The 25,981-nt window shown below is 55.3% G+C and overlaps 2 protein-coding genes across 32 annotated transcripts in view; one reads left to right on the top strand and one right to left on the bottom strand.

Moving 5' to 3' along the window:
• Nucleotides 1-1,257: 1,257 nt before the first annotated feature.
• On the top strand, nt 1,258-13,842 carry LOC149911916 (uncharacterized). Of its 15 annotated transcripts, none has more exons than XM_090133005.1 (16): nt 1,258-1,842; nt 2,472-2,581; nt 2,676-5,055; nt 6,805-7,028; nt 7,170-7,674; nt 7,758-8,798; nt 9,353-9,506; nt 9,758-10,014; nt 10,349-10,419; nt 10,773-10,852; nt 10,975-11,086; nt 11,452-11,575; nt 12,149-12,286; nt 12,606-12,748; nt 12,953-13,078; nt 13,188-13,842. In XM_090133005.1, exons 6-16 carry the CDS (start codon nt 8,547-8,549, stop codon nt 13,306-13,308), a joined length of 1,578 nt encoding a protein of 525 aa, XP_089989131.1. In that variant the 5' UTR covers nt 1,258-1,842; nt 2,472-2,581; nt 2,676-5,055; nt 6,805-7,028; nt 7,170-7,674; nt 7,758-8,546; the 3' UTR covers nt 13,309-13,842. The 15 variants fall into 15 exon arrangements, with proteins under 15 accessions (XP_089989131.1, XP_089989128.1, XP_089989137.1 ...); XM_090133002.1 differs by having other exon boundaries at nt 2,310-2,581; XM_090133007.1 differs by lacking the exon at nt 1,258-1,842 and having other exon boundaries at nt 1,871-2,581; nt 2,676-3,007; nt 3,752-5,055.
• An 11,386-nt stretch (nt 13,843-25,228) lies between these two features.
• The window catches only part of LOC149911914 (RANBP2-like and GRIP domain-containing protein 8), a 58,714-nt gene continuing 57,961 nt past the window's right edge, over nt 25,229-25,981 (bottom strand). For all 17 annotated transcript variants that reach the window (XM_090133078.1, XM_090133077.1, XM_090133071.1 and 14 more), the window contains one exon: nt 25,229-25,797. In XM_090133078.1, the coding sequence (XP_089989204.1) occupies nt 25,690-25,797 (108 nt within the window). In that variant the 3' untranslated portion in view covers nt 25,229-25,689. The remainder of the gene's footprint in view (nt 25,798-25,981) is intronic.

The raw sequence follows: 25,981 nt of genomic DNA, 5'->3' as shown, positions 1-25,981 counted from the left end.
CAGGAGGAAGCAGCTGATCCTGCCACTCACGCTGCTATTCTGGGAGTCCCTCCCCAGGACTCCCACAGCTTCCCCTTCCCAGCCCCGCTCAGCTCCTCGCGGGCTGCAGACGCTGCTGAGGCTCTCGCACTCCACGGCCGTCATCTTCTTCTCGTGCTGCCGGACCGCTCTCTGCAGGGCTGCGCTGAGTTCCTGCCGCTGCAGCCAGAACCGCAGCTCCCGTGCTGACGGATGGAGGAGCTTCGTGCCGGCACCCACAGCACGTGGTCCCCGGGCTGCCGGTGGCACGGCAGGATGCTCCCCTCCCTGTCTCCCATCGCCCCTCAGCTACGCCATCCGCCTATAATCTGCCTAAGGATTCCAAAGACCCTGCAGAGGGCTCCGGTCAGGCCGATCGACGGCTGATGCCAACGGCACGAGGTTCAACACCACCACGCGCCGGGTCCCGCACTTTGGTCACAACGACCCCAGGCATCGCTGCGGGCTTGGGGCAGAGCGGCCGGAAGGCCGCGTGGAGGAAAAGGATCCGGAGCTGCGGGCCGACGCTCGGCTGAACGCGAGCCAGCAGCGCCCTGCGCAGGCGGCCGAGAAGCCGGCCGAGCATCAGCAGCAGCAGCAGCCGCTGATCGCCCCGCGCTCAGCCCCGCCCCGCACAGCGCCGGCCTCGGGCCGGCACCGCGACCGCCGCCTGCAGCGGGACGCCAAGGTGCCCCGGAGCCGCTCGTCTCCAGCGGGTTCCCCACGCCACCGCCGGGCCGCGCCGCCCGCCCGGACGCCCCGCTCCCCCACCTGCCGGCGGCCGCCAGCCCGCGCTCGCCGCTCTCCAGCAAGGCCCGCACGGAGCGGGGCGGGGCGGGGCGGGGCGGGGCGGGCCCGGCCTCGCTGAGGTCCCCCACGTCCCCGCCCTCCTCCCGCAGCCGCAGCCGAGGCCCCGGAAGCGGAGCGGGCGCACGACGGCAGGCATCGCGAGGGCAGCCGGGCTGGGGCCACGGGGACGCGCGCGGTGATGTCGCAATGACGGCGCGCCCGCGGACGGAAAGGACCCCGCGCGGAGCGCCCGCCCCGTTCGGCGCACCGACCAATGGCAGAGCGGAGGAGGCGGGGCCGAGCGCGGGCTCTCCGCCAATGGCGGCTGCGGACGCGGGGCCGCCGCCATGGTGATGCCGATGGCGCCGGCGGGATGGAGGAGCCGCGGGGCTCCGTGCGGGGAAAGCGGAGCTCCGCCGCTCCGCTGCCCCGCCGCCGCTCTCGGGGACGCCGCGCGGTCGGGGGAAGGCGGCGCGGGGGCACCGCCGCCGGCCCCGTCCGTCCCCCGTCAGAATCCGGCTGTCCTCGGAGGGGGAACCGAGCCGTCCTCCGTCGTTGCGGCGAGGCGCTGCCGGGCTGCGAGAAGCGGCGGCTGACCGCGAGAGGCGGGACCCGCCCGGTGTCCGGGAGCGGCTCCTGGCTGAGCCGGGCAGCCCCGGAAGAGAGGGAGCGATCGCGCGGATCGAGGCGCGTTCGAGCCCGGCACGGAGTCCGGCCCAGCGGAGTCCGCTTCTCGCTCGGCTCCAGTCATCGGCAGCGCTGTGCTGAGCTGCTGCCCCGCAGCTGCAGTCTCCAAGCGCCGTTTTCCATCTGATGCCGTGGAGACGGCGCGCCCTCCCTCATTGCAGCGCGTAAAGCCGCCCCCCCGGCGACAGCGCATGCGTGATGGCGTCCCCGTGGCGACAGCGCCTCAGCGCGTGCGCCGCGCCGTCCCCGCTGGGTGACGTCACCAGCCCCGCGACCCGAGGAGGAGGCGGCCGTGCGGAAGTGGGGCGGCGCACCCCGGGGCTCCGAGCGCCGCCTCAGCTTCTACAGGTGGGTGTTCGGGGGGGGCACCGGGGCGGGGCCGGGGTTAAGGGGGCTGGGGGCCACGTGCCGCTCTGCGTTGGCCCCGCGGGGTCTCTGTGGCGCTCGGGGCTTCCGCTCGGCGGGGGCAGCTGCCCTGTGTCTCCCCGCCTCCCCCGCCCCGTGTATTTCACTGCCCTCCTCCCCTCCCCCCGCCACTGGTCGCCCACAGCCTCCCCCGTCGCTCTGTGTGACCCCCGGGGTTGCGCCTCCCCTCCCCTTTTTCCCCCTTCCAGTTCCCCCATTCTGATCACTGTAGTCCTCTTCATCATCATCAAATCATCAAATCACCAAGGTTGGAAAAGACCTTCAAGATCATCCAGTCCAACCATCCACCTACCACCAATATTTCCCCACTAAACCATGTCCCTCAGTACGACATCTAAATGTTTTCTGAACACCTCCTGGGAAGGTGACTCCACCATCTCTTTGGGCAGCCCATTTCAGCATCTAACCACACCTTTGAAGAAGAAATTTTTCCTAATGTCCAATCTGAATCTTCCTGGCACAACTTGAGGCCATAAACACACAACCTGCTGTTAATACTTTTCCTAATGCCCTGACAATACTGAATGAGAAACACATCAACCTCCTGCTAGATATCTCCGAATCAAGTCAGTAGAACAACAGAGAAAGTAGGAGATGCTAACATCTGAGAAAAAATACTGAGAAGGGGAAGTAAAACAAGAAGAAGGCAATGAAGTGGCAGGTGGGTTGTCCCTCCATACCTCTGCTGGTCCTTCACTGAAATTCTTTTCTGAGGGCAGGGCTTTCTTCTCACTGCAATTTCTTGCTTCCTGCAGCCCTTCCCTAAGGCAACAGACACATTCCTGCCAGCTGCATTAATAACTTCCACCTTGTGACACTGAAAACAGTGGGGAACTGTTTAAGAGCATCCTGTCTTGTACAGATACATACAGAAGCAGCAATTACAGTAACAAGAGGAATAATAACGACAAGAAAAAGCACAAGGTGGAAAAAGTCTGTGAAGAAAGTGTGGGCGAAAGCATTTTTTCAGGTTCCTTGCACGAAATATTCCCAAGCAACAGACACTGTGAAGTGGGAGAAATCCAGAACTTCTACAGCATTTTGTCTGAATGCCCTCACAAAGAGAAAGGAGCGGGCTTCAAGACAGGTATCAGGATTTGGCCAATAATAAAACATACCGTTAGTTTTAAATGTGTTCCTTAACCCATTGTGTTACTTTGGCTCTCTCTGAAGGGTTGAAAACTAAGTGCTTTTTTCTCTGCTTGTAATCCATTTCCTGTGGGTTGTTACCACCTATCTGTCTGGCAGGAACTACCCAGTTACCCCGTTGATCAAACCTTACCTTTGGATGTCATCCAAAATTACTTAACAGAAAAGAATCCAACTGGCATATCTACTATGAGGAGAATGAGCAACATTTCCTTGAAGAATTTACTCAAAGTAGGCGTGCGTATTATGTGCCAAGAAAAGAAGGAAATTTGATGCTAGCATCAGTTGATGAACATTAGCATATATTCTTTATATGGTACATGCTGAAGGCAATGCTGGAAAAAAAAATATGAAGAAAAATCATTGTTTTAAGGTCTTCCTGCCTCAATTTAGGGAAAGAAAATGGCAAGTTCTTCAATGGAAAGGCTTTTTTGTTGTTTTGTTTGTTTGTTTGTTTGTTTTCCATGAAGAATGGAAGTACTTCAAGAGATGGGGGTTTTGTTGTCAATGTCTAAACAAAACATTTGCATTGAATTCAAAATCTGTATGTTTCAGCGTGTCCAACACAGCCAAAATATTTTGCTTAGAGAAGGCAGGCATGTGTTACTATTTTCAATGCGTTTCATGTTTAAAAAAAAAAAAAAAAAAAGTCAATAATGAAGCATTCACTCTGTTGATCCAGTTCTCACTGAGTCATTAAGGGCAGGGAACAGAAGAGACAGAAGGATATGAGACATCTTTGAACGCAGCGTATACAGCGGACTACTGAGAAATTCAAACCCAAACGTCTAGACTAAGTGGAAAAACTTGAAGGAAAAGAAAATAAAAACAACACACAAAAACACAACTTGGAACGAAGTCAAAAAACCAGGATGAAATGAAACAAACTCCATCTCCCCTCATGGAGATGTTCTGATGCAGTTTGGCAGACCAGCTATATGCTCACTTCCTGCTCCCAGGCCAGCTGTGAAGATTGCTCTCTGAATTATGGACTCACAGAATCGTTAAGGTAGGAAAAGGCCATGAATATCATCTGGTTCAACCGTAGACCTCTGGAAGGTTTCCTCCCAGACCACCACCCCCTTCCTTCAGGGGACAGGTGCCATGGTTTATTTTAGTGGGCAGCACCTCCTCAACTTAAGTTCCCTTGCCTTCAGTTCTCTTGCCCCTCTGCAAACACAGCAGCATGCCCCTAAAAATAAACAAACAAATAAATAAATAATCCTGTGGTTTTGACACCTGTCCTCAAATTCCATGTCTGCTTTGACAGAATTACATGTTTTTAGAGGAGTACTTGGCCTGTGATTTTCAGTTAGTTCTGTCAAGCAGTGCACAGACCTTGGTCTCTGTAAAATGGGGCTCTCAGATAGGGTGAGCAAAGCTCACATGAGGGGAAATCACTAAGGGCAGGCTTGTCAGCAGGTTTGAATCTATCCCCTGAACAAAAAGAAGTGAAAAAACAAATTTGGCATCTTGGAGCCCAAACTGGCAGGCCTGATCTGAAATGACATTCCAGTTTTCATTAGCTAGTAGGAGCTGATTTCTTTCCTCCTTATCCAACACGACCTTGAAACATACCTTAAGCTTAAGTAGGTTGTTGTAGTCTTCAGGGGCCTATACTAGCTTTCCACTAATGGAAACTAAGTTTTGAACTCCAGGGGATGAAATGAGGTGAACAAAATTGTCTATCTATCTAGTCACAGCTGTAAGATTTAGGGCATATGAAATAAAAAATGGGGCAAAAGGGACACCAAGAACCGGTTTGAACTTTAAGGTAGTAGAATATGTACAGGGCTGGAGCTGAAGAAGTAGCTTAAATAAGAGTCTTGTTTCTTGTTTTTGGCTTTTGTGGTTCAGCAGGGTGCAAGGATGACAAATATTTAATAGCAGACCACTTCTGCCACAAAGCATGGCCATGGCTACAGAGGCTGGATGATGTCAAAGGATACAGAACAGCAGTCGTGTGATTATCCAGTGCATCACGTGGTAAGTAGGGGAGCTAACATGACTCTGACACCAATTCTTAGTCTACAGGCTTTTGTAGGATGGTATTCCTTAGCAGTATCTTTCACCTGGGGGTAAAGGGAGGGAGACCAAACATCCTCGGACAACCACATGCAATTTCTCACCATCATCAAAAAAGTAACCTGCTGTCAGTCATCTGGCTTGCTCCCTTCTGAGGTTACAACCCTTCAACAAAAGCAATTCAACAACAGACCACTCATAAACTCCCGGTCAACAAAAATAGTTCTTTTTTCTATTGCTGGAAGAGCTGCAGCAGTTTCAGTCTCCCGATGAGCTATACCACTGCAGCACTTCTTTGGGCTTGAGTTAGTGGTGCACCACTTTAACTTAGTAGGCTTAATAAAATACAGAAGGTACTTCACCTTTTTACTGAGAGGGAGGGCAGGAGAGGCAAAAATTGCTACTTTTTGCAAACTACCCTCAGTTTGCAGTATCCCAATGCTCTGTATGAAAGCCTAAAACCACAAAGAAAATGACTATATCTTTAAATATTAGCAATGCAATTTCCTTTCTTCTATTCTTGTGAATTCCAACTGCTTTCCTGATGTTTGCACTTACCAAGTAGACAACCCAGTGATTACTTTCTGTGATCAAACCTGGCAGCTGTGAACTCAAAAGGGCAGGCTGGAACGAAAGCAACACAGCAATGCTGGAGAAAAGAACAGCGTGGCTTCACGTGGTGATGGAGCTTTGTTTCCTATCTCCTCTGAAATTCTGCTCTTTCACATACCCTGCTGTTGTACAGCAAGAGGAAAAAAACAATCAGTGAAAGGGTTGAGTTTGTAGGAGACATGAGCTCCACTTGAAGAGCCATGAGACGTTGGCTGGTATGCTGGTTCAAGGGTATGCTGGTAACTCGTAAACTGAGAAGCCTCCAAGTAAACACTCAGTGTGTCAATAAAAGGCTTGGTGGAGGGCAGAGAAATGTGCTGCTCCTTAAGGCGTGGTGCCCCCATGAACGGATGCACACGGTGTCCATCTCTGCTCTGCATTTAACGCAGGGCCCATGTCCCAGCCCACGTCCCAGCCACGGATCGCGTCCCGACCCATGCCTCGAAGGACTACATCGCAGTGCTCGCCCTATACGCGGGACCAGCTGCTGAGCCCAGATCCCCCAGTGGGGGCAAGGGGCTGCTCAGTAGGGCTGCCCTTTATGCTCTCACCCCCTCGGGCCCCTCCTGCGAGTCTAGGGGGCGCCGAGCTCGAAGGTCGCTCGATGAGGGCCGGGGGTCGCCGGTCCGGTCCGGTCCGGTCCGGGGCAACGGAGAAGGGCCGTCCGCACACCCCGGGAGCTCCCCGACAGCCCGAGCGGCCGCAAACAGGGTTAAGGCCGAGGCGATTTGCGCGTAATCCCCGGCACGGCCCGGGGAAAGGGGCGCGGTGCCGGGTAGGGGCGGTGAAGGGGGAGGGCAGCTCGGCTAGACCCCCGGGAGCCGGGGGAGGGAGCGGAGCCGGTGGGGAGGGAGGACGGGGCCCGGAGGGGGCCGGGGGGAGAAAAGGGAGGAGCGGCAGGGGGTGGAGGGAAGGAAGAGCGGCGTGGGGAAGCGCTACGCGCCCGAGCGGCGGAGGGAGGGAGGGAGAGGAGGAGGCGGCGGTGGAACGCGCTCGGCTCCCTGGGCCGAAGGTGCCCACCCCTCCCCTCTGTGCCTCCCCCGTTTTGACCCCCAGGGTCCACCTGTCTGCCCCCCCCCCCCCCCCCCCCGGTCCCAGCACCGGATGCCAGCACCGGGACAACCGCCTGTCCCGAAGTCCACACTGTCACTGTAACCATGGAATCTGGGGCCGTACCAACCCGTTTACCTCGAGAGCCCCATCAGCGTCCTACAGCTCCTGGAGCCTGGTGTCGCTGTCACCCTGGCTGTCCATGACTGTCCCAAGCTGTCCCCCCTGCCATGGTGGCACAACTGCAGCGCGGTGCCATCCTCATTGAAGAGGTGATGAGGAGGGGTACAGGGAGGGGGGCTGGGGACAGTTGGGGGACACGTGGGGTGTGACATGGGGTTGGTGGTGTCACCATCGTTGGGTATCACCTTCACTGGATGCCATTGGGTGTCATCGAGTGTCACTGTCTTCAGGTAACACCGTGACACAGGGTGACCTCGATGTGGAACAGCCGTGATGCAGTGTCCCCATCCCTGGCTGTCACTGTTGTTACCGTCATCCGGTGTCGCCATCACTCGTGTGTCACCATCCCTTGGATGACATTATTCCCTGTGCTGTGATCACCACACAGAGGTAGGCACTGGTGGCCCCGCGTTGTCACCGTGCTGTCTCTGAGCCTCTTGCTGTCCTTTGTCACCCCTCCAGGCCTGCCTACAGCCGGACTCAGTGACACTGGAGCCCTCTGGTGCCCATCATTGCCTGCCACGAGGACGGGGACACACACGGTGGTGAACTCTGTGCCACCACCAGAGGAGACCACATGTGACATCAGCGTGGCACAGCCGTGATGCAGTGTCATCATCGTTGTGCGTCGCCAGCAGCTCACCAGCTTCAGCCTGTATGACACGTGGCAAGTTCTCGTGCCATTTGCCGAGTAAACCACGGTGACTGTCAATAATGATATTTCAACCTCGTGAGGTGTGTGTGTGCCTGTGAACGCACAGGTTTTTGTTTATTAAGCAGACGTGAAACAACTTCTCTTACTAAGCCATTAAAGTTAGGCTTGCGTTCTTTCATAACAGAATTCAGTAAGTTAACTGGAACTCCTCCTGGAAGAGGAGATCTCCTCTCCATGCCAGTGACCCAACAGAGCTCCAGGTGACCCGGGCTGATGTCACAGTGCGATGCGCTGCATCACAAGGAGATCTTCCACAGGGCAGCATCAGTGCCAGCACTTCCCTGCAAGGCCTGGGCGCTGCTGCAGCACTGCTCAGGGGCTCTGTCCTTCTGCGGTCAGGAGTTGGCTCAGGGGCAGCAAGGCTGCACTGGGTGACCTTTGTTGACACGTGGAGGAGCAGGGGCACTTTGCGGAGAATTGTTGGTTGGTTGAGGAGCCTTGTTTGTGGAGGGCATCCTTAGTTCTGAGCTGAGGGCTGTCGGCCAGCGACATGGAAGGCTGTTGGACTGTGAGCCTCAGCTCGGAGCTGGTCTACACGTTCCCAACGCTGCTGGAACTCTCTACCAAAGGTAAGGCTTTCCGGACTCCCTTCCCAAGGCATCGCACGGGGCTGTTAGCTGTCCAAAGCCTCAGCTCCTGCTCTCTGTGCTTGGCTGGGCATGGCTGGGGGCTGCTGCAAGAGCCCTGCCCAAGGGTCCAGCTCTTCTGGGGACCACGTGGCAGCCAGGTCCCAATAGTAGAGCTGCCCAGAGCCCCCAGGTTCCTTTAGGCATGCTCAGTCCCCTGTGATAGGGCAGTCCAAGACCAGGTTTCCCTGGGAGAACACACCTACAGGTGTTTCCGTAGGTTCCTGCTCTGGGAGGAAAGGCATCCTGTGTCCCACAGGCTTCCTATGTCCCCGTTTCCCCTCGGGGCCCTGAATAAGGCTGAAATCAGAGCAAAGCCCAGCTCCGCTAGCCATGGCGGTGCTTTTCTGGGGTGTGTGCGTGTGCCTGTATCGATCACTGTCTGTGTGAGGAGCTTGCCAAGCAGTTGTGAAGAGGCTGTCCTGGAGCATGACATGTCTTTTCTTTCCTTTGCAGAGATTGTGGCGGTCTGGGATGCCGTGTCTGATTACATCCTGGAACAGATGAAGCTGGACAAGGTGGGCTGGTATGCTGGTGTCCCTTGCCCTGGAGAGAGGTTCAGTCCCGCCAAGAGTGTGGGCCTCACAGAGCAGTCCCTCCCTGAGTACCACACTGAGCAGCACGCTGAGCCCAAGCCGGGTGCCCAGAGCAGCCTGTTGGCCAACTGGGAGGGAAACCCAAGGCCAGAGCTGCCCTGAGCAAACGTTTGGCACACGCAGGGGCTTTGCTCTGCCCTGTGATCAGAACGGGGAGAGCCAAGGGAGAAATGGGTGGGGGATTTTTTCTGGCCCTATGCCAAGGATGTCCTTGGGAATAAGTCCCAGGCTTAAGCCCTGTGCTGTAAATGCCCGGGCTCTTCTCTAGCCAAAGGATGTTGGGAAATACTATGCGAAGGTGACTGTCTTGCAGGGATCACAGATTTTTCCAAAGCTTTCCGGAGAGCCCCATCTCACCCTGCTGTCCATCAGGAGTGGGGAGGGCGGAGAGCAGTGACCCCATGCTCTTGATGTTTGTGGCTTTTGCCGCCCCTAAAGTACACACTCGTCAGCCTTTCTGTCTTTTCCCCGTGCAGGGAGTCCTGGTTCCGGGGCTTGGGGTCTTTGCTGGGGTCCGAGAGCAATTCCACAGCAAAGAAGAGGCAGTTTCGGTGCTAAGGCCTGTCTTCCAGCTGGACATCGGGGTGCTGTGGCTGCAGGACCTCCAGTCTCCCAACGACATCATCCCTGGTGAGAAGGCAGCAGCCACCTTCCCCTTCCTGTCCCACGTCTGGCTGGGTGTGTTATCCCTGCTCTCTGGAAATGGCCGGGAGCAGCAGAGAATTGTCTGCAAAGCTCGGGGTACAGCGTGAGTTCGTCCCGAAGGAACCACAGCTCAAGAGCTGTTTCTCCGAAAGACCTTTTCTATGGGATTTGGTCAAGATCATGTTGCATGGGAATGTGGCTTGCTGTGGCAGTGAGGCTGTGCCTTCTCCTTGCAGACGATGTCAAGATTGAGTCGCTCAACTACCGGCAGCTCTCGCGAGCCTCCGGCGTCCCGCTGAACGTGGTGCTGCGCTGCGTGCGAGAGAGTGTGCTCTTATACTGTCACCTCCTGAGGAACAGGGAGCCCGTCTCATTTGTCTTTAAGAACATTGGCGTTATGACGTGCCAAGACGACTTCCTCCTCATGAGGTTCTTCTGCAGCTGCATTGCAACGCTGGAAAGCAATGCCACCGTCCTTTCTCTGTTCCGCACTGTAAGTTGAGGAGGTTTTGAGGGTGCGCCATCAGATCACTGCTGGCCAGCCTGGATGTGGCAGGCCAGTCCAATGCTTGTCCCCACGGCTTTCTCCACTGGCAAAGAGATTTCCTGGATCTCTGCCCCTGCAGAAAGCCTGGCAGTGCTCTTGCACAGCCTCTCTATTTGGCCATCCTGCTCCTTCAGAGCAGAACAAAGCTCTGATGTTCACGGAAGAGGCTTTGGTGGAGAGCAGCTTTCTCTTGGCATGGGAGCCAGGCTTGCTTCCTGTCAAGAAGAGCCATGAAAAAATGGCCTTGGCAAGCCTCCAGCAGGTCTGTGTCCCTTTGCAGAGATTTTGGACAGAAGATTCTGCTGACTTCGGGCCAGAGACCACCGCCCATGGGATCCGGGTGTTCCCGAGGTGAGCGCATTTCCTCTGCAGCACTTAGCTGGCCAGGAGACAGGCTTATTTCCCACCTCCTCCTCTGAGACGTGCCCTGCTGGGTCTCCGTGCTCGGCATCCAGTCGGGTAGAAATCCTGGAAAGTCTGGCTCCTGGGAATCATGGTTGTGTTACTGGTGCCCAAGCTGTCCCGATTCTCATCAGAGAGAATGGACTGCACGTGCAGAGGAATTTGGGCTACGTGTGCTGGTTTGGCGTGGCCAGGAAGGAAAAGGATGCCACGCTTTGCATAGCACATAGATAAATACTGCCAACCAACTGTGTGGGGTAGGAAGTCATCCTTCTTCAAGGGTTGTCACTCTTTGTTTCCAGGTTTCAGCTCACTGTGGAAAAGAGCAGAGCAGAGGTTGCCGCGGAAAAGAAAGCTGCAGTAGAGCGGAAGATGAGTAGAGGTGAGGGAACGGGTCCCAGCTGTAGGGAGGTGGGCCCTGTCCCGTGCCGGGTGACCGGATCCAGGTTCACGTGCTGTGTCCGTGGGGCTGCTCTGAAGAACTTCTTTCTGTCTTGGTTCCAGGGGGCTCTGCCGGCAGGCTGCTGCAGAGGCGGAAGACACTTCCCCCCTCCATGCTGCTGCAGCGCAAGCCAAGCTCAAGGCAGCAAGACGTGGTGAAGGAGCCTTCTGCCAGGTGAGAGCCTTGGGTGAAAAGAAGAAGGAGATGCGTGTGCTCGTGTAGGAGTAGCCTCCCCTTTGGAGCTGCCAGCTCTCAGCACCCAGAAAGGCTCCTGACACACGTGTCCCAGTGGGAGCCGTTCTCTCCAGGGATGGCAAGCACGCGGCACAATTGCTCAAGGCAGACACACCAGCTTCATGTTCCACCCTGGCCCCCGATCCCTGGGGGAGCTGAATGCTGATCCCCATTGATGGCAGAAGCTCTTCTCCCTTCAGGGGTCTCTCCGCACTGCACCGGAGCCCATCTTTACGGCTGTGGGAGCACGGGGGGAGACCGAGGTGCCCTGGGCTCCTGCAGACTCCTCTTGTGTCTGTTTGCAGCGCGCTCCCGCCATGTGCAGGCAGCTCCCGCGGGACGAAGACAGCGGGACAGAAGGAAGCATCTACTCCTGCCCAGACCAGCACTGCACTCCCTGCCACAGAGGAGTCTAAGAGGGTGCTGCAGGTACCGGCCCTGCCTTGCTACGGGGACTGTGCTGCTTGAGACTGCACAAATGACAGAATGGTAGAATCATAGAGAAGTTTGGGTTGGAAGGGGCCACTCAGACCACCTAGTTCCAATCCCCTGCTGTAGGCAGGGACACCTGTCTCTAGACCAGGTTGCTCTAAGCCTGACCCAGCCTGGCCTTGAGTGCTTCCACAGGGAGGGAAGCAAAAGCCTCTGTGTGTGCAGTGACCTGGAGCACAGCCCTTGGGGTGCCATCATTTCACATTTCTACCTGCTCCTTCAGCTCCTCTTCAGTAGATGGAGGGTGCTGCACACCTTCCCTATCTTTTCTCGCCTCCTGGCCTGCCACCTGCCACAGCACTCTGATTTTGAGCAGGGGCCATGAGAGTGGAATACGACCTCTGAGCCACGTTTGCTACAAGTTGCGGATCCCGTCCTGCCTTTAGGGCCCCTGGTCCTTCAGGGACAAAACAGTGCTGACCGGCTGCCAGAGGCGAGGAGCAGGAGCGTGGAGCTGAAGGAAAGTCCCAGGGGCTGAGGCTGATCCTGTATGCTGCTGTGTCTCTGCAGGAGCTCCGGGAAGTGTCTGCATTGTGGAAAGAAGTAGACCGCACGTGGCCCATGCACCAGCAGCAAGTAGAGCAAGCACGGGCAGAAAGGGCGGCGTGGGAAGGCTGGAGCGTAGGGGCGGACCAGCGTCCACCCCAGGTACTGTCAGGGATCGAGCCTGCTGGCAACAGCCGCCATCCTCAGAGCCAGGCTGCGAGCTCAGCAGGACTGAGGGGGTGGGGAGTGGGACAGGCGCTGTGCAGCATGGCAGGGGCTGGCCTGCTCCTCCTGGGGAGGAGAGCTTGGCACCTCGCAGGGAGAGCCCTGCAGGGAGAAGGGAAGGGCGGCGGGCAGCCGTGGGCTGGCAGGGCCAAGTCTCCTGCTTGCCGGGGCCTGCTGCAGGGCCCTTGACAGAGGGCTTCTGAGAAACAGCCCCGTGCTCCCAGCCACTTTGCTGACAGCGTCTCCTCTTTGGCAGCTGATGGCCAGGCAGAGCATGCGTGCTCCGCATCCTCCAGCCCAGCCCAGGGGACAGCAAGTGGAGAGGAGGTGGAGGAAGGATGTGGATCCTCTGCCGGGAAGTAAAATGGGAACAGCGACCAAGCTGGCACTGCATGCTGAGTAAGTGTGTGCGGGCTCTGCTGGCTGCCTGAGGCACTCGGGCAGCTGTGACCCTGCAGCTCGGGGACAGGCCCGGCCCGGCCAAAAACTCTGGCGGGGTGCAAGGGTGGGGACACGTGGCAGCACGGGGATGCTGGGCTGGGTGAGGGGAGAGGCAGGGGGGCTCAGCAGAGCCCAAGGGATGACTTTCTCCTCCTGCTGCAGCCTCCTTTCCCCACGAGTGGCTCAGGTGCTCCAAAGGTTGGAGCCGCACCTCCATCAGCAAGAGGCTTTTGCCAGCACAGCGGAAAGAAACCGGCAGAAGCTGGAGCTGAAGCGGCAGCTCCCCTGGTGAGCTCCACAGGCAGCAGATCCTGAGAGCCGGGCTGGAGCCCAGCCTGCACTACTTGCCTGCGCTCAGCCCGTAACGCTCCGTGCGCTGTTCTTTTCACCTCTGCAGTGCTCGATGCTCGCGTCGCTCCAGAGGGGAAGGTGCAGCCAACGGTGGTGACCGCGGTGGAGCTCTCGGCAAGGGGGCTGGGAAGCTGTCCAGATTTCCACCTGTGAATGGAAGATCATAGAATCAAAGACTCATTGAATGGCCTAGGTTGAAAAGGGCATTGAAGGTCGTCTAGTTTCAACCCACCTGCTATGTGCGGGGTCGCCGACCACCAGACCGGGCTGCCCAGAGCCATATCCAGCCTGGCCTAGAACGCCTCCAGGGATGGGGCATCCCCCACCTCTCGGCAAGCTGTTCCAGCACGTCACCACCCTCCGCGGGAAGAACTGCTAACATCTAACCAAATTCTGCCCCCCCTTCCACAGTTTAAAACCATTCCCCCTTGTCCTGTCACTATCCAGCCTCGTCAACGGCCGTTCCCCCTCCACTTTATATCCTCCCTTCAAGAATTGGCCACAATGAGGTCTCCCCGGAGCCTTCTCCTCACCAAACTAAGCAAGCCCAGTTCCCTCCACCTTTCTCAATAGGAGAGGTGCTCCAGCCCTCTGATCATCTTAGTGGCCCTCCTCTGGATTCGATCCAAAGCTCTGCGTCTTTCTTGTACTGGGGCCCCAGCCCTGGACGCAGTACTCCCAATAAAAATAAATTGGCCTTATTTCCAGTCGGTCTGCTGGTGTCGTGTCTGTTGCCATCAACTAATGTGATGGAGCCGTGCTTTGAGAGAGGAGTTTGGGTGGCAACAAGAGCTGCTCCCAAGGCCCGGTAGGCCCATGCTCTCCAAGAGCGGATTCCCAGGACGGCAGCCATCTCTGCTGGCCGTGCACACTTCCTGTGCAGAAGAATTGATGTGTCCCCTCGTATCCCCATAGCTCCCTCCCAGCAACAGAAATTCCGTGGGAGAACCGCAGGGGAGCTCTGTGGGGACGAGGAGCAGGCAGGGGCACAGGGAACATGAGGGCTTCTGAAAGGCCTCTCCTTTCCCCAGAGGGCTTGTGAGCACTCCTGCCTGCAGCTGGGAACTGTATTGCCAGGAGCTCTGCAAAGGTGGATTTGCTTGTAACTGTAGGCAGGGAGTTTCAAACCAACACTGCCGTCCACAAGGGGAACATTTACATTCTCTGTCTGACAGCACTGAGACAAAGATTTGAGCTGGCAGTCTGAAGGCCACATTAAGCTTGACTGGAACAGCTGTACAGTGAGAAACCATTTGCCTTTTCACGGGGAACACAGCTGGAAGGGAAATCCAGAACAGGGGAAAGGAAGGCAGATGGTTGCCAGGCAGAGCTCTGAGCGCAAGGAGATCTTGGAGTGGATGCTCCTGGAAGAGATGCTCAGACACATGCGAGATGAGGACGCGATCCAAGACAGCCAGCACAGCTTCACCAAGGGCAGATCGTGCCTGAGCCATCTGGTGGCCTTCTACATTGGGAGTGCCGGCACTGGTGGTCCAAGGAGGGGCAACTGATGTCATGCACCTGGGCTTGTGTGATGCCTTTGACATGGTCCCGCCCCATATCCTTATCTCTAATTGGAGAGAGATGGATTTGAGGAGCAGCCTCTCGAGTGGATAGAGAATTGGCTGGATGGTGGAAGCCCGAGGGTTGTTGTCAGTGGCTCCACATCCCGGCGGAGGCCGGTCACCAGCGCTGTCCCCCAGGGGTCCATCTGGGGGCACACTAACACTACTCGATAGCCTAATGGGGTGTGACTGATCAGCCCCGCCCCGCTGCCGGTACTGCTGGCTCTGCCCTCGCCCCGTTGCCGGCTCGTTAACGGGAGCCCCCGCACTTACCGCTCACCGACAGCGATCGCAACCCTCCTTGCGGTGTAGTCCCGCGTACGGGCGGCTTACGGTTTCTCCTCGCTGAAACAGCCCGCCTGATCCTCACAGCCCGACTCCTCCTCTCCGTCTGTGGTGGGCAGCGACGCGAGGCTGCCCTCCCAGAGGCTTCTTCTCGGCGGGGGCGCGGATGCAGAGCCGTTGCCCTGGCGACGTCCCCGCCGCGTCAGCCGCTCTCGCCAGAGCTGCCCGGCCGCTCTGTTGTCTCGGGGATCCTGGGTGAGGGGACCGAGCGAAAACCCCCGTACCTCGCGGTCGGTCGCTGCGGTTCTGGCTGGAACAGCTCCGAAGCAGCGAACGCCGGGGATCGAGGCTTCTTGCGAGGCACAGTCATCGAGGCAGAAGGGAGAAGCGTTCATTTGTGTCCCCGTGCGAAGTTCCGGAGGAGAAACGAGGCTGTTCTCCCCCTGAAGCTGAAACGGAAAGTTTCGGAACTATCGCTCATGGGTTCCTTTTGCTAAACTCACACGTTGGTTCTTAAACCGATGTGCTAATCCCTGCTGCCGAACAGAGCACCCCACATCAATCCCTCCTCTTCCTTTGAGGATTATGGTGTTTGTATGGTTGGAAATATCCAGATAATTGCATAGAGAGACGCTTGGAAGGAGGATCGAGGGGAGTATCTTGATGCCTGCCTGTTGCATCCCATCCTTGGAGCTCTGCCCTCCCCCGAGTCGCTCTCCCACCTCCCCAGGAGATCCCTGAGGGCTCTCCGTCCCCCCACTCTCCCGGTCTTCTTCACCCCCCACTGCCCTTCGAGCCCCACTCAGGCTTCAGGCCCCGTGCCCCCCGTCCCCCACCCAGGGTATTTCACTGCCTTCCCCCCACCTCCACCACGGGTCGCCTACAACCCCTGGAGTCCCTCAGTCTGACCCCTGGGGTTCCACTCCCCCTTGTCCCCACCTCCAATTCCCCCACTCTCATCGATGGAGTCCTCGTCCACCCCTCCCCAGTTGTTCCTCCACCAGTGTCTGCCCCTGTTCCCCATTCTGACCCCCAGGGTCCCATGCCTGGCCCCCTCCCATCCCGTTCCTTCCTCGGTCCCCCACTCTGATCCCTTGTGTCCCCTTTCCCGCCCCCCCCGTACGTCTTCCCATTTTGTCCCGCAGATTCACCCCCCCCCCCAGTCCCCTCTACCTGACCTCAAGAATTCCCTGTCCCCCCAAATACCCCCACTCTAATTCCCCTATTCTGAACCATAGTCTCCTACCATCCCCCAGTCCCCTCAGTTTGCCCCCCTCCTTCCTGACCCCATTTTCTGATCCATAGAGTCCCCTGTACCCCCCATGCCCTCCTTCCTGACCTCTAGAGTCCATTCCCCCATTTTGACCCCCAATATTCCCTAACAGGACCCCCCTTATGTCCCATAGTAGCCCCCCACAACCACCAGCTCTTCCCTCCCTCCTTCCCCCTGGCCCCCTTTCCACTCATGGAAGCTTCATTCTCCTCCCCCCAGTCATCCCCCCACAACCCCCACTCTCTGCCCTAGACCCCCTTTACAGAATCACAGAATCACAGAATCACAGAATGGCCAGGGTTGGAAGGGACTTCAAGGATCACAAATCTCCAACCCCCCTGCCACATGCAGGGCCACCAATCTCCCTGTTTAATGCTAGGCCAGGCTGCCCAGGGCCCCATCCAATCTGGCCTTGAACACCTCCAGGGATGGACAGGGCATCCACAACCTCTCTGGGCAGCTGTTCCAGCACCTGTAAAGAATTTCCCCAACGTCCAACCTAAATCTCCCCTCCCTCAACTTCAAACTATTTCCCCTCGTCCTGCAGTCATCAACCCTTTCAAAGAGTTGATTCCCCTCCTGTTTGTAGGCTCCTTTTCGGTACTGAAATGCTGCAATGAGGTCACTCCTCAGCCTTCTTTTCTCCAGGATGAACAAGCCCAACTCCCTCAGCCTGTTTTCATAGGGGAGGTGCTCCAGTCCCCTGATCATCTTCGTGGCCCTCCTCTGGACCCTCTCCAACAGCTCCCTGTCTTTCTTGTACTGGGGGCTCCAGACCTGGACACAGTATTCCAGATGGGGCCTCACAAGAGGGGAACAACCAAGAACAATCACCTCCCTGTCCCTGCTGGCCACCCCTCTTCTGATGGAGCCCAGGATACCATTTGCCTTCCGAGCCACAAGGGCACACTGCTGGCTCATGTTAAGTTTGTCATCCATCAAGACCCCCAGGTCCTTCTCCACAGGGCTGCTCTCAAGGACCGCTCCTTCCAGTCTGTAGGGATGCCTGGGATTCCTCCGGCCCAAGTGCAAAACTCTGCACTTTGCCGTGTTGAACCTCATCAGGTTCACCCGGGCCCACCTTTCTAGCCTCTCGAGGTCCCTCTGAATGGCATCCCTTCCTTCAACCGTGTCGACTGGCACCACTCAGCTTGGTGTCGTCAGCAAACTTGCTGAGGGTGCACTCGATTCCGTCATCGATGTCATTGATAAAGATGTTAAAGAGCACCGGTCCCAAGACAGACCCCTGGGGGAAGCCACTCATTACCAGCCTCACCTGGACATGGAGGCATTGATGACCACCTTCTGTCTGTGGCCTTTCAACCACTTTCTTATCCATCGAGTGGTCCACCCATCAAATCCACATCCCTCCAGTTTGGAGAGAAGGATGTGGTGGGGGACCATGTCAAAGGCCTTGCTCAAGTCCAGGTAAATGACATCGGTCGCCTTTCCCTTGTCCACCGATGCCGTCACTCCATCATAAAAGGCCACCAGATTGGTCAAGCATGACCTTCCTCTGGTGAAGCCGTGCTGGCTGTCACGGATCACACGCCCTTTCCTCATGTGATCAAGCATGTCATCCAGGATGATCTGTTCCATGATCTTCCCAGGCACAGAGGTGAGAATTCACTGGCCTGTAGTTCCCAGAGTCCTCCTATTTTTTTTTTTAATATTTTATTTTTTTAAATTATTTCTTTTACACTCTATAGAAGCTCCCCACAACTCCCCAGTTTTTCCCTTCCATCCCTCCCTCCATCACCAGAACCCCTTTCCACCCCACAGCAGTCCCACTCACTCACACCTTCCCCCCCTAGATTCCACACAACCCCCCTTTCCAGTCCAAAAAAGTCCCACTGACCCCTTTCTCACCCCACCCACACCCTCCTTTATCCCCTCTTATCCCCCCTTGGAATCATGCAGAAGGATCTGCATGAGACATCCTAGAGAGGTTTGGGGGCTCCAGGGGGCTCTTCTGGACTCAACCAGAAGAGTCTGGAGATATCCCAGAGGGACCTGGTGTAGGGATCCTGCTTTGGCAGGGGGGTTGGACTCGATGATCTCTGGAGGTCCCTTCCAACCCCTACGATTCTGTGATTCTGTGACCTTGGGATGTCCAGGGAGTCCCCGGGTTGGTCCTGTGGCACCATGGAAGGATCTAGAAGTTCCCACTGTGGGCCCAAGAGCTCTGAGGAGTCCCTGGGCTGATCTGGAAATGGCCCAGCAGGGTCTGGTAGGGTCCAGGGAGTTCTCATGTGGGTCTGAGTGGTCCTGGAGTCATCCAGAAGGGTCTGGGGATGTCCCAGAGGAGTCCTGGGGTGTCCAGTGGGTGCTCATGCGAATCTGGGGGGTCTGGCCATCCGTCTCATCATCTGCTGTAACATGACCACAGCACTTTCATCAGTGGTTTGGACTCACAGCGACAAGACGCACTTTGTCAACTGTGTCACCAAGGAATCATAAGAATTGGAATCGTTGGAACTGGTTAATATGGACTGCTGTTTATACTTCTAAAGAACCCATCCTTGTTCAGTGTATTAATTTTAGTTTAGCTAATTTTAGGATTGTTTTTGAACCATGCTTCTTTTTCTCTTAATAGCAAAGGGGGAGATGTGGGATAAAGAAAGTCATTATCTTGCTAATGAGTAAAGAAACTTAGCAGTAACTTGAGCCAGACATAAACACACACAAGGCTTCTGCTTCCTACATGTAAGTTGCTGTTGCACGGGTATAAAAGGTTGTAAGCATCTTCAGTAAAGGTCCTTCATCCTTCCTTCTGCACCAGCAAGGGAGTCTGAGCCTCTCTCTCCGCACCAGCAAGGGAGCTCGGAGTCCTCTTGCCAACAAAGAGGAGAGAAGAGGAGAGAAGGAGAGGAGAGAAAAGATTGAGCAGAACAAAGGAAAAAGGGAAGAGAGGAGCTTGTAAGGGGGAGAAGAGTGATGAACAAGAGGGGAGAAGAAAGAGGGCAGAACAGAAGAGAGGATACAGGTAAGAAGAGCAGATCTAAAAAGATCCTTTTTCAGAGCAGGACACCATCACTCTGATCAGAGTGCTGTCGTCTGTTCCCAGGCCCTAGAAAGGAAAGCAGCCCCGTGCAGCTAACACAGAACGTGCTGGAGAATCACCCACAGACACAAAGGTGTCAGTGCCCAGTCTTGTGCAGGAGCTGCTCGTAATTACAGCAATTTTGCATTAATGGAGCGATCCATTAGCAGCAGCTTGCTCCTGAGTATGACTACTACCCTGATGTGCAGAAAAGCCTGATGTTTCCTAGAAAAGCCAGTTTCCTGACTGGCTGCAGCTTCCATCTCACGATTGCCATGATGCTGCTGACTCGAGCATGAAAATGCAAGAAGGAAGCAAGCAATCTTACTCCATGTTTACCTTCATGGAATCACACAGTATTTCAGCAAAGCACGCAGGCTTTTTTCGCATGCATTTTACTCTAAGGAGAGACAAGAACAAGAGAATTACGGTCAGTAAAAGCAGGAGGTTTTCCACAAAGCTGCAGCACTTTCTTGGTGCAGGTGTTTCTTCTGTCAAGATGCACCTCCAGGTTAACAAACAGCAGCTGCAGTGCAGGCATCCAGTCAGTGATGTGCTGTGAGCTGACGTCTCTGTGCCTGGTGCACAGCAGTATTTGCACGAAGGCTTTCATGCCTCCTGGGAGCAAACCTCTGCTGCCAAAGCACCCTATGACCAAGCACACTGTACCATAAAGCACAAGATAGCTTTCTCACCTGACTGGGTCTGTAAAGCATAGAATCATACAATGGTTTGGGTTGGAGGGGACCCCTAAGATCATCTAATTCCAACCCCCTGTAATAGGCAGGGACACCTCCCTCTACACCAGGGTGCTCCAAGTCCCACCTAGCCTGGCTTTGTGCCCATAAACAAAGACAAACCATGTCTGCCATGTTAACAGCCACTCGAGGAAAGACACAGCACCTCTCATCATTACATCACTTTGTAGACAACGTTTTAAAGCAGAGCACTCACGCACAGCCAGCAACGCATGTTCCAGGTCTCCTGACACCTCAGATTTAATGCTGTCTGTTATGTCCTTGTCAGCAATGCCTCACTACCATCAAAAACTAAGGGGAAGAGTCCATGGCAGAAAGTCAGAGAGTTAACACGGAGTTTACTAGATCAATCTATGCCTGTGACAGGGGGCAGTAGGCCCCTGCCCCCCACACCCCCCGGCCCCACAAAATGGGAAGGAAGGAAGGGAGATTAAAAAAAACAGCGGCAAGGAGGAAAACTTATTTTACTATGATATCGGAATGCAAGATAACACAATATAACACAATCTAATTGAAATTGAGACTAATAAATCAAATAAGATAGGAGAGAGAGTTCCTGAGACCGAGTCAAACCTGGAAAGCTTGGAACGGCTGGGAAAGCACCTCCAGCACCCACTGCCAGGCAGTAAGAGCCCGCCCCACCCGGAAGGGTCAGATCCATGACTTCTGTAATGTATAGGGACAGGTACCTGGAATTGGAGCATTAACACTTTAATTCCAGCACACTACATGATGTTTCGATGCAGAATACTGAAAACCAAAAAACATAAAACCATGACAGATTCAAAAGAACGCTTTGCAACAACAAGCTCCTTATATACTGCACAAACGTTCTATCATTCCTGCAGCACTCTCAGCTAAATCCAGACCGTCCCTCAGAAATATTTCATTTTCATTGCTAGCAGTCTTCTAATTGGCCTACCACAGCTATTACCATTTTCAAGACCTGCTACTTTGTGCTGCCAATCAAATTTCTTAGCTCCTCTCCCCCCTGCCCCAGTGGCAGTCACACTTCACTCTGTCAGGGACACAAGGACCCTTTGAAACATGGAAGATGTGTCAGATGCCATCCTCAAGGGAGCAGCCAGATTCTAGCAAGAACACACACACAGCATCCGTTAGGAGCAGGGCCACCACCTGGGTGCTGCCCACATTTTCTAGCCATAATGTAGCTAAGTACAGAACCATGCCCACGGCTCTCAGCATCACTGCAGCACTCCAGCCATCATCATTAGCAGGACAAGGCCTGGCCTTTCACACTACTTATGAAGCTTGTAGTTCTCATTAATGTGACGAATCTCTTCATTGGTGCAAGAAGCCAGAATTTCAATCAGGCAACCTTCATCTTTCCTGCTCCCTAGGGAATTGCCATGGCAAGATTTAAGATACCAGCAACTGCTTGTGACGTGCAACCAGGTTTCTTTAAGAGTTAGTAATAAATAAGAAAACATACATAACAAAGCAATAAATCCTTGGACAGAACTTAAGCAATACAGAAGGAAGATTTCCAAACCCTCACAGCACTCCTTAGTTCGTGCACATCATACATGGTGGTGGGAGTCATCCCAATGATCACCCTCTCAAAATTCCCACTCAGCTCTGACTTCAAGTCATCAATCAAACCCTAGAAGGCCAAGAGGACAGAAGGAACTGAGCTGTTCACCACTTCTCTTCAGGCTCCAACCTTCCTTGCATCAACAACTGCTCTGAACTGAACAAGAACAAAACAACCCTGGTCAGGTAAAGTCTCTGCTGACCTTTCTCTTACGGAGATTAGGTCATTTCTCACTTTTCACCTAAGTGACACAACCACGTTCACACATCTCTGAAGACCACCTACCCTGCCAATAGTGCTCAGAACTTGCTGACACTGGGAAACGTTTAGTTTGGTCAAGACACCAATGATGGCATCTTCATCTGTGCCTGAAACCAACAAATGGAAGCCAGTCAGGCTGCTTGCACAAGAATCAGAAGAGCCCTCTGCTCTTGTGCCACCTCCAGTACCCTACACAGACGGTTCTCAACAGCCCCAGGACTACAGCTATGCGCACAAAGCTGCCAGGACCCACACCACCAGAGCAGTTGCATTTTGGGACATGAAGGGCAGTTCTGTTTCCACTTTTCAATGATTTTTAGGACAGTTGTGCAATGTGTTTAGGACAGTGGAGCATTGCAAGCAGCTATGCTTCCCTCTAACAGATCACCAGAGCAGCCATTCCCAGCACTGGGGAAAAAATAAAAGTTGACCTGTGGAGGGAGATCAACTTACCAAAGCCCTTCATGACCTTCCTGAGCGCCTGCGCTTCTTGCTCAGCGCTGAAAACTGAGGCCCGCTTGATTGTTGCCTAAGGTCACAAGGAAAGGATTTAGTAAAGGCAGACTTGCACACATAAGAGTTGAACTGAAAACAAACAAACAAAGAAACAAACAAACATAAAAGAGGTGAACACAGACAGTAAAACTCCACCCACACAAGTGATGTTGTATCAGGCTTCTGTCTCACGCAGCAGTCTGCTCTAGTGGGACTTCCCAGGCACATCAGAAAGAAGCCACAGGGGCACAACTACATGGAGAACATATCTCCACATTGCTGCCCATGGAGTACCTGGTTTCCAGTGAAATAAAAGCTGGGCCACCTGGCACCTGTGTTCAGGCCCACCAGGCCTTCTTCCTAGCAGTTCTCCATGTCAATCATAAAGCAGCGTGCTCCCATCATAGCCCTAGTCCTGACCTGTAGCAGTAAGGACCATTATTCTGCACCATTACCTTTGCTCTGCTCGGCACTGGTGAGGCTGCACCTGGAGAACAGTGTCCAGGTCTGGGCTCCCAGTACAAGAGACAGATGGACATGCTGGAAAGAGTCCAATGGAGGGCTACCAGGATGGTGAAAGGACTGGAACACCTCTTCTATGACAAGAGGCTGAGAGAGAGGGAGCTGCCCAGCCTGGAGAAGGGCAGCTCAGGGGGATCCCACCCACGGCCATCAATCCCTGCAGGGAGGGGCAGAGAGGACGGAGCCAGGCTGCATCCAGTGGAGCCCAGTGCCAGGACCAGAGGTTGCCACCAAACATCAGGAGCACTCCCGCACTGTAAGTGCTGCAGCACTGGCACAGGCACCCACAGAGGCCGGACACCCCTCACAGCGGGGGCAGTCAGCCGCGCCTGCCGCCGATCCACGCAGCCCGAGTACGCCCGGAACGGGCCGGGTCCGCCCAGCACCGACCGACTCGGTCGCTCCACGGCGGCGGCGGCGGCTCGGGTAGGACGGAAGGACGGCCCGGCCCCGGCGGGCACCGGCCCACACGGTCGCGCCGTGGCAGCGGCCGTACTGCGCACGGTCTGTCCGGCTCCGAGCGGCTCGGCCGCTCCGCAGCGGCGTGGAGAGCGAGCAGCTCTGAGCGAGCCTCCGCTGTCGCGTGGGAGAAGGCGAGGGAGAGCGAGCCGCGGCGAGAGCCGGCGCCCGCGGCGGAACCACCGGGCCAAGACGACTTCCTCCGCACGGGACTCTGAGCCGCGGAACGACTGGCAGCTTTGATCGAGCCTCTGCTGTCGCACCGTGCGGCGCCGTTACCTGCAGCACTCACGTTCCTCTGTTGCATGGAGTGCTGTGCTGGTCTGAGCAGAAGTAGGTGCTTTCTTCTGTCCCGCTTTCTTCGTCCTGCGGGAGCTGCCTGCTCATGCTGGGAGCGTGCTGCAAACAGACACGTGGAGTCTGCAGGACCCCGTGCACCTCGGTCTCCCCCTGTGCTCCCACAGATGTAATGACGGGCTCCGGTGCAGTGTGGAGAGACTCCTGAAGGGTGAAGAGAAGAATTTCTGCCATGAATAGGGATCAGCATTCGGCTCCCCATCACTCCGGGAGGCAAGCATGGGGAAAGACATTTGGCTAGCCTGCCACATCCAGGCTGGCCAGTGGTGATTTGATTGCACACCCTCAAAACCTCAACTTAGTGTGGGACAGTGCAATGACTCTGGTATTGCCCTCCAGTGCTGCAATGCAGCTTTAGAAGAACCTCGTGAGGAGAAAGTCATCTTGGCACGTCATAACGCCGAGAAGGGTTCGTTGTTCCTCGGGAGATGACAGTACAGGAGCATGCACTCTTGCATGCAGCGCTGTACCATGTGCAGTGGGATGCCGGAGGCTCGCGAGAGCTGATGGTAGTTCAGCGACTCAGTCTTGACATCGTCTGCCAGGAGAAGGCACAGCCTCACTGCCACAGCAAGCCACATTCCCATGCAACATGATTGTGACCAAATCCCATAGAAAAGGTCCTTCAGAGAAACAGCTCTTCCTCATTCCTCCTGGAGGAACTCACACTGTACCCTGAGCTTTGCAGACAATTCTCCGCTGCTCTCTGCCGTTTCCAAAGAGCAGGGATAACACACCCGGCCGGACGTGTGGTGGAAAGGGGAAGGTGGCTGCTGCCTTCTCACCAGGGATGATGTCTTTGGGGGACTGGAGGTCCTGCAGCCACAGCACCCCGATGTCCAGCTGGAAGACAGGCCTTAGCACCGAAACTGCCTCTTCTTTGCTGTGGAATTGCTCTCGGACTTTCCTCCCGAACGGCTGCACGTGGGCCCCCCTGCTGGATCCAGACCCAGACCTAAGATGCAATGACCACTTAAAAATAGTGGAAGCTGGTTTTCTCTTTACAACCATCTCCTTTCCTCGGGGCTGAGCTCTGGGCCCGAGGCACGTTCTCCTGCTGCCCTCTCCTCCTCCCCACTCCCAGCTCTGCTCTTCACACCATCCCACCCACACCTCAACTCTTCGTGCCTAAACGGGAGGCTGATGTGCAGGCCATGGCTGCCTGCGTGCAGCTGGGCTTCCCAGGGCAAACAGCAACCCTCAGTACAGCCCAAGGCTGAAAAAGCCATCAGGAAAGAGGCGAGCTCAAGGGGCTGAGTGCAGGGACACCTTTCTTCCTCCCGGGCTGCTTCTCCTCCTTTGTGCTTTTGCTAGCAGTCCTTGGAGAGCAAGGGGATGCTCACAGCCTATTGCTAGCAGTTACAGTTGGGCTGAAAAGCCACCCATTGGGAAGACCAACAAGGAAATGGGGGAAAACCAGCAGAATTTCAGGGGAGAGCCAACCGGTTCATCGCCCCGCAATTGCCAGCCCAAGCAAGGGACCTTTTGACCAGCTACGGAAACAGGCAGCACAATTTTTAAAAAGTTGATTTCGTTTTTATTCAATACAAAAGGATTTGGGTTGTATTTCTCAACACAGCCCAAAATGAAACCCCAGTATCCAGGATTTCTGCTTAGCAGTGAGTCATTCAGCCTCCAGTCAGACACAAGGAGAAGCCTGACATCACCTCTTCTCTCTCCAGGCCCGGCTAGCTGTATTTCAATCTCATACTAGACCGGCTCTGGCCCTGAAGAGACGCATCCTGAAAGAACACAGCGTCTCCATCTCTTGCCATAGATGAAGTCCTGCCTCTGGCAAGTCCTCTTGGCTTGGAACGCAGCACAAGCCCTTCCCTCCCAGTTGCCTTAGTTCCTCTGCACTGTCCGTGACAGGGAGAGCACGGCCATGCCAGAAAACCAGACGACTCAGTCAGCTGCTTTTGGTGCCACCTCTGAGGAACCATTCCAGATGATTCTAGTGTCCTCGGTCAAGCCCTTATCGGTTCTTTTTGCTTTCCTTCTTGGCTTTCTTCCTCAGCTGAGCAGCACTTGCCTTGGGTTTTTTCACTGTCTCCCAAGTCTTAGTCCCAAGACCGTGTGAGTCCTACAAGAATCAATTCAGAAACGGTCAGGGAACCTTCACAGCTAACAACTGGCTGACAGCTCGCTTTGGGAGCTCAAGTCATCCTCCTGGGCAGCTTTGGCTGCCAGTACTGGAAACCGCCTTCCTGACATTAGGGCACACTAGAAACTCCACTTCTATCTCAATCCCAAAAGACCCACACAAA

This window comes from Phasianus colchicus, unplaced genomic scaffold (assembly GCF_987193195.1).
Source record: "Phasianus colchicus unplaced genomic scaffold, bPhaCol1.hap1.1 HAP1_SCAFFOLD_51, whole genome shotgun sequence".
NCBI lineage: Eukaryota > Metazoa > Chordata > Aves > Galliformes > Phasianidae > Phasianus > Phasianus colchicus.
The sequence above is the reverse complement of the archived record's forward strand: the minus strand, read 5'-3'. Positions and strand labels throughout refer to the sequence as shown.